The sequence below is a fragment of the Oryzias latipes genome, chromosome 5 (assembly GCF_053564925.1).
Source record: "Oryzias latipes strain Hd-rR chromosome 5, Olatipes_Hd-rR_3.1".
In the NCBI taxonomy this organism is placed as follows: Eukaryota; Metazoa; Chordata; class Actinopteri; order Beloniformes; family Adrianichthyidae; genus Oryzias; species Oryzias latipes.
Genome location: NC_136241.1, coordinates 25569479 through 25582022, shown reverse-complemented (window position 1 = coordinate 25582022; position 12544 = coordinate 25569479). Strand labels below are relative to the sequence as shown.

The window sequence follows — 12544 nt, the reverse complement described above, 5'->3', positions numbered from 1 at the left end:
GAGTAAATAAATAAAAAACTAAATATATAAACAGTTTATTTTAATGAAAGAAAAAAGTTTAAATAAATAAATAAGGTCAAGATGTTTGATGTTAGATGTTTGATTCAAGAGGGTTTTTTTTGCTCTTTCCCTGCACTCTAAGACTTTTATTTTAAGGGCGGACCAGACCAGCAGCTGAGCTTTTATATCTCCCGAACGCTGAATGCTTGCTTAAACTAACAACCTTTTACCTGCCCGTCAAAGCAGATTTAGCCTTTCAGCCATTTTCCCATCACAAATCGGCAATAACCACTCTGTTCAGTAAAGAGGAAAACACTTGTGATCATAAAAGCGTAGGCAGGGCAGAGTTCCTCCCTCTAATCAGCGCTTTGGACACAAAACACAGAGAGGGCTCGACGGTGTGCTGCAGAATCGCTCTTTATGTGCACCCAAAATAAAAACACTAAAAATCCTCCCTCAAACATAAAATACCAGCTCTGCTACAATGCTAGCAGTCATGCTAATCTTCTACAAGCAGCTGCTGGAATGGAGTTCAAACATTAGCGGTAGCGAGCCTGTTTTTAGCCTGAACATGCATGACAGGAAACAGCACGGACTGCTTCTGAGCAGGTTTCTGCTCAGCTAAACCACTAACGGCCAAAGACAGTAGCTAATGCTAGCGTTAGCACGCTAATGCCTCCTCAAAACGGGCCTTTTGTGGGAGTTTATTTAGAATCAATGTATTCCCTCTGTAGAAGCAGCACTTGTGCGGGAAGTGGCTTTCTTTGTGTGACTTAAAGACACAAACACACAATAAGTTGCGGTTTGCTAATAGTAGCCAACATTGCCAAATAAGGAGTGCTAAGCAAATGCTATTTTCAACAGGCTAATGCTGCCTCTTGTTTGCTAGTTAACAGTACAACTTAGGTTATTTTGGTTTTTTATTATTGTAAATTTTCCTTTAAATGTGATCTAATTCAAATTCTGAGCTTTTTGCTTTTGGATTTCCCAGAAGGACAAAGAAAGCCCCCCCTCCAGGATAAATGTGCTAAAACATTGTGGTTTCCTCTTTGAGGCGCACTTAAAAGACTAAAGTTTTTTTCTAAATACAACAGTGCGCCTTATAATCAGAAGCACCTTATAGGTAGATTTTTTCTGGTTATGCTTCCTGATGTCGAACCTTCTAAGAAGTGTCATGGAGCTCAATCAGTTGTCAGTCTGTTTTAGTTTTTTTCTTACGAGTTGTAAACAAGGTTGGGTGTTATTGTAAATTTGCTAACTCAGCTGATGTGTAACAATGTCAGGCTGTGTATTTTCACAATTTTAAGAGTTAGCGTAGTCACAGAAACATTTTTTTTAGCTGTATAAGTCTGTTTATTCATGTCTTGCAAAAAGTTTGGGTTTTACCCGAAAAACGCTAAAGCGGCTAATGTGTAGCGGTTCTGCATTATGCTATATGGTGTTACTACGTCTTACTAATTTGATTGGGGTTAGCTTAGTCACAGTAACGTTTGTTTTAGCGCCATCAGTCTGTTCTTCTAACAAGCTGCAAACAAGCGTGCCAGTTATTGCAAAATACGCTAACGTGGCTAACGTGTAGCGCATTTGCAATAACGGGTGTTATGAATATGCTGATGCACATTCTAACATGGCTAACACATAGCGTAACAAACAAATTCAAGGCTATGTTTGAATTTCTTCCTTACTCAGGACATAACACATTATATAGTCCGTTCGCCATTTTGTAGTGCTGTCCGAATCTACATTTCCAAAATCGAGTGTCCCAGAAATTTCCCAAAAATCTCTGCAAAAAAAACAGCGTGTGTAGATTCTCTTTAGATTGGCGAATATAGACCACAAGGCATTGCGCTGGAACAATTTATATCATAAATGATGATCGCAAGACGCTCATATTAATTAGATTTTACCTTTGTGAAACCGATGATTTCATATTCGCCGTAAAAAAAATAAAAAAATGTAGTGAGCGTGGTGTCCGAACTGGTTTTAAATTCTAGGGCACTACATAGTCCTGCACTATATAGTTTTTTAGTAGTTAGGGATTAGGATGGGAATTCGGACATAGCCTTAGAGTTACTGTGAACACAGTTAAAAAAAAGTCTGACTTACTGACATAGTTGACTCTTATCTCGCCTAATGCGTCTTGTAAAGCAAACATTTGAAAACAGACCTTTCACTGACTATGAAATCTAGTGCATTGTGTAATGCACAAAAGACGGTATGTAAAGTAAAGAAATTGTGAAGTTTTGGCTAATTTTACACCTAAATTAGGCTTACCTTAGTTTCCGGACTATAAGTTGCTCCGGAGTATAAGTCACACCAGCCCAAAAATGCATTATAAAGTAGAAAAAAACACAGATAAGTCGCACTGGACTATAAGTCGCATTTTGACGGGAAATTTATTTGACAAAATCTGGTACCAATAACTAATAACTTTCACAACCTCATATGACACAATCATAGCAGACTGTTTATCTCATAATTTCACTGTAATTCTTTCTCAAACCTATTTATTTATTCTTTTCATGAAGCATCATTGGCCAACTAATGCTCTCTTTTCATCCTGTATTTGTAGAAACAGTTGTCATTTTTATTGCATTTCTGAATCTATGAAATCATTGGAAAATAGAATATCATGTTGTTAGCCTTCAAGATCTTACTGTAAAAAAAAGTTTGCCGATTCTCTGAGTCACTTAACATACTCTTAACACTCAACATACCTCATACATCAAATTGACCCAGGAACATCATCTCTGTTCCTCACAAATGAACATAACAGGAGGGTTAACAATGTATTTATTTCAATTTATTTCTAATATAAGTCGCTGCGGAGTATAAGTCGCACCCCTTGCCAAACTATGAAAAAAAGGGCGACTTATAGTCCGGAAAATACGGTAATTTGATTTTTTTGTGCCTGCTCCATACACAGGCAGGTGGCGTGCGAAGATGAACAATGAAGAAGCTAAAAGCCTTACACTCTAATATTTCTCTCGTTTGCAGAGATCAAAAACTGTTTAAATGCAGCCAGCCACTAAAGTTAGGTGTGAATTCCACTTTATTGCCTAGGAAATTGACATTGGCATTAAAAAACAAAAAAACTGTCAATGTTTTCTGAATTGCCTCAGCAGCGCCGTAAAGTAGGACTTTTCCTCCTCCCTATTTTGCCCCAAAGTGCTGCTCTCTTTCCTCTGCGGCGTGCTTAGGTGTACAAGAGACAACCTTATCGATCACCCCCATTGGCTTACACTGCTGACGAAGGCCTCGACGGCTTAATTCAAAGGGAGTTCAGAGCAAGATTACTGATTTTTATCACCTGCCTGCAGGGGAGCGATGAGAGAGAATGACAGAAGATGTCAAAAAACGAGAAGGAAGGACAAATAAGGCCTCGGCGGGTCCCAGCGTGGCTCTTCGAGCATCCAGGCAAAATGTTTAAAGCCCAGAACGAGTTATTTGTGACAGCTGACACAGCATGCTCCGGAGCGGGGAAAAAACATAAAGAACAAGGCTCTGGAGATGGTGTGTGGGGAAATCTACGGATTGTTCAATACGAGATAATGAACTGAAACAGCCAGGAAATATCCAGGAGACCGCAAGACGCATAAATATAAACGGAGCCTTTTATTCTATATGACTGAAGGTCACAGCTGCAGCGTGGAGTCATTTGAAAAATGAAAGATCGCAGAGCTTGAACTCTGTCTGCAACACTCCGCCTAACACGGGAGTTTCTGAAAAAAGCGAGGATTCCTTCTGTAGAAGCAGCGCTCGCGAAGGGAGGCAGATAAATGACATAATATTATCCTTCCTTGCTTTATCTCCGTCTCAGCTCCAACCACACAAAAAGCTGCGGATTAACAAAGGAAAAAAAAATCAAAGACAGAGAAGAAAGCGTCTGGGTTTTGGTTTCACGCTGTTCATATAAAATGGTTAGTTCTAATTTAGGATTTCCTGCTATGTAACCTGATGGAATTATATCTACTTTTGGTATTCAATCATTGTCTATGCTGTTAAACGGCTCTGATGTCCAAATACTAGCTAGTTTTCAACCCCCCAGTTTGATTTTTTTGGTTTAGGTAACTTTTTGAAGGGAAGGGACTTTTTAACTTGCAAGAAGAAAAAATATTTTGTTGCTTGTTTTTGCAGTCATGCAGGTGCTAATTTTTTGGCATTTGAACACATTTGTAGTCTTTGTATTATTTCTAAAGATGAAGTGAAAACGTTTCTTTGAGTTTTTCTAACGTAGATTTTTGCTAGTTTCAATTCTTTTTGCAAACAAAATAAAAAAATAGACATCTAAACCATTGATAATTATATCATATTTAATTTATGTTTTTCTCTTTTACCTAACATTAGTTAAGCAAGTATTACATTTATTGTAATTTTTTTTTACAATTAGCTTTTTTAAAATAACTTGTAAACTCTATTTTTGCCATTTGTATTGTTGTCTTTTATACCTCCTGCATTTTAACGACCACTTCCACTGAAAATTCTATATAAATGTGCGTATGGGCGCGTTTTGGGCCTCCGCATTTAAAAATTCTCGAGTTCACTCATTGCTTTACATGTTTTTAAGTCAGTTTTTGGGAGTGATGTACTTCTGGAAGTAACCGTTTTAAAAGCAAAGATGGAGAAGAAATAAATAATTATGGTTTGTGTTCTGCCGGAATTCTACGACCGCGAGTCTTAAAGGTGCGTTTTTGAACGCCTCACAGTCCCAGTGAGTATGCAGCTTGACTATTTAACCATTTATGTGATTCACACGAATCCTGACGTCAAATATATGAAACACTTTACGGTCGAAAATGCAGTAAACAATTCTTTTAAGATGTAATTTGACACTAAAATTTAATGGTTAACCAACATTTCTTAAACACTACGAACACATAAAAAAACTGACCAAACAATTACAATTTGTTTTTTTTTGGCTATTTGTCTTTTAACTTACTAATATGAATGCATCACTTCAGGAAAAAAGGGGGGGTTCCACTTTAGGCCTTTAAGGTCACTGCCCAGCAGGTTTTATTTAGATTTCGGTGCTCTATCTGATGCCATATCTGAATCAAGCGTGATTCTACCAGTAAAAAACTGACCCTTAATGCCTTTCCAGGTTCAAATTAAGCCTTTTTGTGAAGCTACTCAGCATATTCAGTCTTTACAGTATCTTTGAAAATAAAGTAATCGTCTTTACAAGAAAATATAGTAACCAATCAGCAGGTTTGTGCCAACTTTACCTCTTTTTCATGCAGACAGAGTGACAAAGTTTGGATTTTTTGAGGAAAAAATGAATAAATTACTCTTTATACCTAATTTAAGTTTTTTTGGAATAATTTTACATAATAATGTTCCTTTTTCTGCATTTTTGAAAAAAGTTGAAATTTGTTCCCCCCATCAATAACCTTAACCCCTTCCCACAGATTTACATGCAGCTGAGCAGATTATACCCCTGACATTTCTGCCACTGAGCTATGAATAGCACATTTAACAGCTTTGATCTCCAGTCAAGTTGGATGTCAATCACGGTGCCATCTGGTGGAACCCAACACAAGGCTCCCCAACAAGGTCATATGCAAGGGGCTCAGCCTCATCCGCATCATTCCTTTAATCTGGATCAAAATATTAAAGGCATCATGGCTGACAGCCTTTAATCATTCGGATGCGCCGTTAAAATCGAGCTTTCCCGCCTCCCGTGCGCCACACGAGAGCCGTCCTTCCTGCCTCCTCGTCCCCCGTTCAGTCTGAGTGGCTTTGACAGATGTGCCGCGAGATTGGTCAAATCTTCACGCATGACGGCTTTCGCCTACCATAGAAAGAGAGCTTCCCCTTCACTTTGTTCATCCCCCTGGAGTTCTCCGCCACACACTCGTACGTGCCCACGTCGTCCTGCTGGAAATAGGGGATTTCCAGGACGCCGTTGGTCTTCCTGGTGTCCACTTTCCGGGGGAAGGGGGCGCCGTCTTCCCTTCTCCAGGTTATAGAAGGCGCAGGGCTGGGAGAGGAAATAAGGAAAAAAAAGGGGGGAAATAATTCACTTTCTTTCATCCACAAAAAACTGTAAAGCTGCGAACCATGTTGCCTGGCCAGCAGGTGCTACCCGCCCCCACCTGACCTGCACTCACTGGCTTGAGTGGCTGTTACACCCCCTTCTCTCCCCCTTTTTGCCTCTACCACCCTGATCAGAGACACATGGGACAAATTTCCTAAAAATATAAAAACACTTTTTTTTTTTAAATGGCAGCTTTTCTGTTGGTTTCATCCCCATAGCAACTATTTTACTTTTTGGTCTTCTGGGGTTGGCTAACAGGTGTTTGTAATTTTCAGAAGGATCTGCAAAAGTACATTTTTAGATTTCCATGGCAACGGAGGCTTTTTTGTTAGCCACGCATGCTATGTCAGCTTATTTCATTTTAACTATATTCCATTAAAAAATGGGCAAACAACAGGGGAACGAGCGAGCTACGCTAACACCGTTAAAAATCAACACATTTTCAGACCCACCAATGGCAGCCTCTTCTCGAGGTCAAAGAAGCTTCGGTTGTGTTCTGCGTGTGAAATTTCATGAAGATCACTCGAATGAAAGATTTTGTTTTCCATATTGTGGGAAAATATGAAAATTGCCAATTTTACCACTTTGCCACAAAATGGACACCAAGCCACAAGTCTGATAGCCATCCCATAATATATATATTACAATAATTCTTTGGATATCCCAGACACGTGTGTCTTGGTTTCGTAAGTGGACTGGAAAATATTTTTTTTGCGGCACGTTAGAAATTTTGGCCCCATTGATTTTGCCCGCTGTGATGTCATCGTGTCTTGGTGGTGGTGGTGGTGGTGGTGGTTGGGGGGGGTTGTTCACTCTACCTATACTTCATTTTCGCTGGGTGGAAAAGTAAGTGTGTGCTAACTATTGAGTATGTGGCGATGGCAGCATTTTCACGGAAAAGGCACAGTATGACAGAAGAACTGCAAAAAAAAAACAACAACATGGTCCTCTCTGTCTAGGACGGCTGTGTTTTTTCACCTAGTGTGGAACTCTGGGTAACTAAATAAATATTTGGTTAAAGTTTTCCTCACTACAAAAAAGAGGGCTCTAATTTCTCAGATGTGTAGCCAGACTTACCGATTTTTATGCAAATGTCTATTTTGAACTTTTTTTAAAAAACACTGAACTATATGGCGCATCATGCGAGACAAGAGTCAAAGAAAAGTCTGTAAATCAGTCAGACTTTATGAACTGCATTCACAGTGACTACAGTAACAATAGTTAGTATCCCGCCCTACTCCTACTAACTACTAAATAACTAGATAGTGCGGGTCTATACAGTGCCCTGGATTTTAAAAGCAATTTGGACACAATGCTCACTACTTTTTTTTTTCTTTCTTAAACTATGAATATGATGTCATTGATTTCACAAAGTGAAAATCTCATTGATATAAGCGTTTTGCGACGACCATTTATGAATCCACTGAGTTCTGAAGATGAAAATGTTGATGGATTCTTAAAAAAAACACATTTAAATACAATTTTTTCGCAAAAAAATGTTCAGGTCTATATTCGCCGATCTGGTGTGCACTGATGCACACCGGTTTTTCGCAGAGACTTCTGGGAAATTTCTAGGGCACTCGATTTTGGAATTGTAGATTCGGACAGCACTACAAAATGGCAAACTATATAGTGCACTATGTAGTAAGTATTGCAGGAATTCGGACACAGCCTAAAACTTGTTTGTAACACGCCACATGTTAGCTTCTTTAGAAGTGTAGCAGCATTTGTGTATTCATAATACCTGTAACTACCAACCTTCATTGCAACAAGTAATAGAACAGACTAATACGCTTAAAACTAGCATTACTGTGACTATGCTAACACCTAACCTTGCTAAATTGTAAAAAATAAATTAAAAAAAAACACTCCGACACTGCTAAATGCTAGCAGCATTATTCACAATAACACCCAACCAAACATTTAGACAGAGCATTTAACTCTCAAAGTTGCTTCAACATCAGTAAGCGCAACCAGAAAATAATCCGGATCGTAAGGCGCGCAGCCGTTTCTTGTAAAAAAAAAAATCACGATTTTTGAGTGTGCCTTATAGCGCAGAAAATAGGATAAATTCACGAGAGATTTGCAACAAGGTGGTAAAACACATGGAAGGGTTTCCTCTTTGAAAGCATGCGGCGGCTGCGCCAGGCGGGGACTTACTTTCCCAACGCAAAGCATTCCAGCTTGACAGTGGATCCTTTGGCGACGTGAACGATCTCGGGAAACTGAACTTCAATCTTTGGCTCATATTCGCCCATAACACCTGAAAGAGAAATTCAAATGAAAGGCAAGTGTTAGTGCAAAAAAAAAAAAAAAAATACAGCATCTATTCTTTTTGAAACAACTCTGGGGAGCTCCAATGAAAGAGGAGAGAGCTTTTTTCTGTTTTCACTCTGAGATGATTTTGTTTTCCCACTCCTGTCGCTTGTGCTGTCACAGGATGCCATCCCATTGGAAATAATGAGCAAGAAGCAGCACAAACACAACATCGCAGCTGACATGCGTCACACTGGAGTTCAATGGAGTATAGGGGGGTTGAACTCAGACCTCATGAGGGCTTGTAGATATATCGAGCCTTTACTTTCACATGGGTTTGTTGTCGTGCTAACAGCCCAAGAATCCAAAAAAGGGGCCCGTAAAAATCCCTCAGAGGGCCGCCAACATGTCTACAAAAGATTGCGTTCAACGTCAGCGAAGGAGTGTCGGGAGAGTCCGTGTTTGTTTCAGACTCGACTCAAGATTGAAAGAATTGATAGAAAAGTAGGCACCCCCCACCCACCCCCCTTTTTAAATTTTATTTTTTAGTGTGCTCTAAACCAATGATCTCCGTCGTTTTTCAGCCCACGGACCAGTTTTATGTCGGACAATATTTTCACGAACCGGCTTGTCACCATTCAATCCTTAGTGCACTATAGAGGGTGATTGTCTTTTTTTTTATTGTTTGGAGTCTCCGAAATTCACAATTCCAAAATCCAGTGCCCTGGAAATTTCTCCGAAGTCTTGGCGAAAATTAGTGTGCATCGATACTAACTAGATTGGCGAATATAAACCACAATGCAATGTGTTCAAACAGTTTGTCATTGGCAAAACAAGTATGTAAATTAATTTTGACATGATCACAACACAGTGGATTCCTAAATAGTCTTGCGGGTGTCCAAATGCGCATTCAGGAAGAGACGTCCCGGTGTGGACGTAGCATGAGGCGAATTTCTACTGAACTACTGCCGCTCTGCAGAAACTATGTCCTACAAAACGACAGCTTTTTCATATTTAATTTTGGCTAAAAGCGGCATATTCCTAACTAAAAGACCACTGGGAACGCTTTTAATATACCTCAAAAGATGATCGGAGTGGGTCTTTGAGGGCTTAGAGGGGTAGAATGTCAAAGTCCTCCAAAGATTTTAAAATTATACTAAGGTTCCAAAACGTTTAAATTCTTGATCTATTATGCTTCAGTTAATTTTATCTTGACCATTTAAATTAAATACCTAGAAACATACCAGACTTTTGTTTCTATGCAGATGACACTCTTTATAAGCTTTTAGCAATTACTTCTTTAATTTTTTGCCTTTAAACGAGGAATGACACAATTCTTTCTAATGGTGCTGTATAAAATGAAAAAAAACTAAAAATTAGTTTGATTTTATCTTAAAGTGTGCTACATGTAAAAATTTAGCTTTGTAATATTAGCATGCTGGAAAAGTATTCCATGGCTCCCTTTCAGCTAAATGATAGTTTGTGTGTTCAGACTGGATATTTTTTACAGCTCTGCTGACTGTCAGCTGGTTTCATGAGATTTTAAACGAGTCTCATCCTCAGGAGGAGCCATAGGTTCCCTGCATCGCTGTAATTCAGGCCGGTGCTGCACAAATAGCAGTGGAGATGGAGGAAACGGCCCAATTTTATCCTGTTGATTTGGCGAGGCACTGTGTTATCGGGATGTGTCCCCGAGTGACTGTGAAAGCTAATTCAGATCCTTATCGCATCTGTCTCATCCCAGAATGTGACCACAGCGCCATCAACCATGCTAAGGCAGGCAGATGGAAGTGGGCACGTAATCGCCTCGTACCGTAACCTTTTGTAAGAACACCTATTTAATGCGGGCGCCCTCGCCCTCCAACTGAACAGCCCACATAAGGTGGAGCTGACGTTTCCCATCGTCTGCTGCTTACAGAGAGGTAGAAAAAAAGTTGAGGAAAGGAGAAGACAAAAAAGGACAGGAGCAGAACCAGGAAGACCTGTGGAGGAGCTAAAATCCTTCAAAATAAAAGACACCAAAATATGCAATTTTGGTGGAATTTGTGCTTTTGTGTTACTTTTTACAAATAAAAAAAAGTAAAGCGGCTGGTTATAGTTAAGGTAAAAGGCTTTGTTTACATGCTCTTTGAGGTTTTTTTTTGTGCTCATATCATAGAAAAGAACGTTTTTAATCCTCTTAAAATGCAGGAAAATTGGTAGTTGGAGCTGATATGCTGACAGACCTTTGATAACATTAGCTGCCTGAACCAGAGATCGCATATTAAAGAACTGAAAATGTCAACGGAGAACTTAAAGTGTAACACATCTCCAGGTCTCAGATGTCCCCGTCCTCTGTGCTGTTCCTGCTCAAAACTTCATTCAATTTTTAACACAGCAGCTGTTTTTCCTACAACATTTCTGCATGGACATAAATACAGTCAGTTATTATTCCACAGGCGCGTAGATTTTAGTCAAAGTGTGGCTTTGTCTTGGGAAACGCATGCTAACCTACATTAGCTTTGGCATGGGATGGGAACCCACCAAAAATACTAAGATTTTTTTTAAGATCTTAAAAGGGGATGCTTTATTTTCTTTAAAGTGAAATGTTTCTTGCTAACAACATCTCAAATATAGTTGGTATCTGTGTTGTTTTTTTTGGTGGGGCTAGCATGATGGCTAATTCCGGCAGAGCTGGTTCTGTCTTAGGCTGTTGCTTGGAGATGGAACATGGAGGGGCAGCTGCCAAGCATATGAAACCTCCCAACCTTGTCACCAAGCATACACCGTTCCATCAAAGGGAAGCTGCTGTTTGCTCGGTGATAGGACTAAGTGCGGGGTCTGCAAACTGAGGATCTGGAACCACATGATTCAAGAGGAAGTTTGTGTTTACGGAAGTACATGCGTAAAATAATTTACAGGTACAGATTTTAATTTTGCAAAACCAAAGACGTGTGCCTTTAAAAATTATTTAAGTTAGTGTTAAGAAGGTTTGAAGCTATCAAAACCTTTGCCCCCATTTAAAAATACATTTTACCCGTTTAGAGTTAAAATTTCTGGTGTATTCTGGTATATATTTGCATTTGTGTTTCTGCATGCAAATAAATTCATTTCACACATTTCAAATCCATTTCCTGTTGTGAAAATGACTGTCTCATCTTCATAATGAGCTATACAGCAAAAATGTTGCTCTGTAGATTCAGCCTGCAGTAAACAAGGCAGCTTAATTTGCAGCCAGAGCAAATTGAAACCCATTTATTGAGCAGATTCTGTGACAAAGGAGAGTAATCTGCACCCCAGATGTGTTCTGAACAGACGCCGTACTGGGTTATGGCTTTGTAATCATCCCGTGTTGTGATGCCAGGATTGTAATCGGGTGGCGCTCACTCACCGTCGCTGCGGAGCACCAGCGGGGTGGAAGGGCCCTGGACCCTGGTCTTTGTCACGGTGTTGGTCACCACACAGGTGTAGTTGCCGACGTCGGAAGGCTCCACTTTGGCGATGTAAAGGTTCCCCGTCTCCTGTGAGATGAAACGGCGGGTCTCCTGCTGCACAAATGTGGTGGACTCGTTGAAGATCCAGGAAAATACAAGATCTGTGGAAAAAGAGGAGAAGGGAGCGTTCCATGACGGGATCTGTTCGGGGATGTGAGAAAATGTATTTGTCTGAACCAAAACATCTTTTCTTTTATTAGGCCTTTGAGAGTCTTAAGAGATTAAGGACACATTTGACATTCCTTGACATGCCTAATCAGTGTCAACAACATGGATGGACAACTAATTACCAAAGGAGATGCACTGAATTTCAATCCGAAGCAACTTGGCTGTTCCCTCAGAACACTGGAGTCAAATCAACAGATTCATACCAACTTTTCATCAAAACGGCTGATACACAATTGCAGAGCTGCTCCAAAATAATTTACATTTCCAGCCCCATTTAGACAATATGGATATAACAAATTGGTGACACTTACTAAAAGAAAATAGGAGGGTTTTAACTACACCACATTAGCTGGGAATTTGCATTTTAAAGAAAAAATTCAAAATAAAAGCCCACAGCTCCCATTTTATTTAGTCCAGGTCAAGATTTTATAGTGTCTATGTAGGTTTTACTTAAAGTTATCCTTAAATTTACTGGTAAATTATCTTTACAATTTTCAGTGTTTGTGCCGTTAAAGTACAAAAAGATAAAATGTATATTTTTTTATATAGTTCAGTTATGTGAATTTTTTAAAACACTTTTTTGTGAATTGTAATGGGTTTTTTTTCTTCT

At 39.4% G+C, this 12544-nt stretch overlaps 1 protein-coding gene across 5 annotated transcripts in view; it reads right to left on the bottom strand.

Moving 5' to 3' along the window:
* The window catches only part of cntn4 (contactin 4), a 277378-nt gene that overhangs the window by 76114 nt on the left and 188720 nt on the right, over positions 1 to 12544 (bottom strand). For all 5 annotated transcript variants that reach the window (XM_078947538.1, XM_078947537.1, XM_023955100.2 and 2 more), the window contains 3 exons: positions 11664 to 11867; positions 8198 to 8300; positions 5796 to 5980 (listed from right to left, as the gene is read on the bottom strand). In XM_078947538.1, the coding sequence (XP_078803664.1) occupies positions 5796 to 5980; positions 8198 to 8300; positions 11664 to 11867 (492 nt within the window). The remainder of the gene's footprint in view (positions 1 to 5795; positions 5981 to 8197; positions 8301 to 11663; positions 11868 to 12544) is intronic.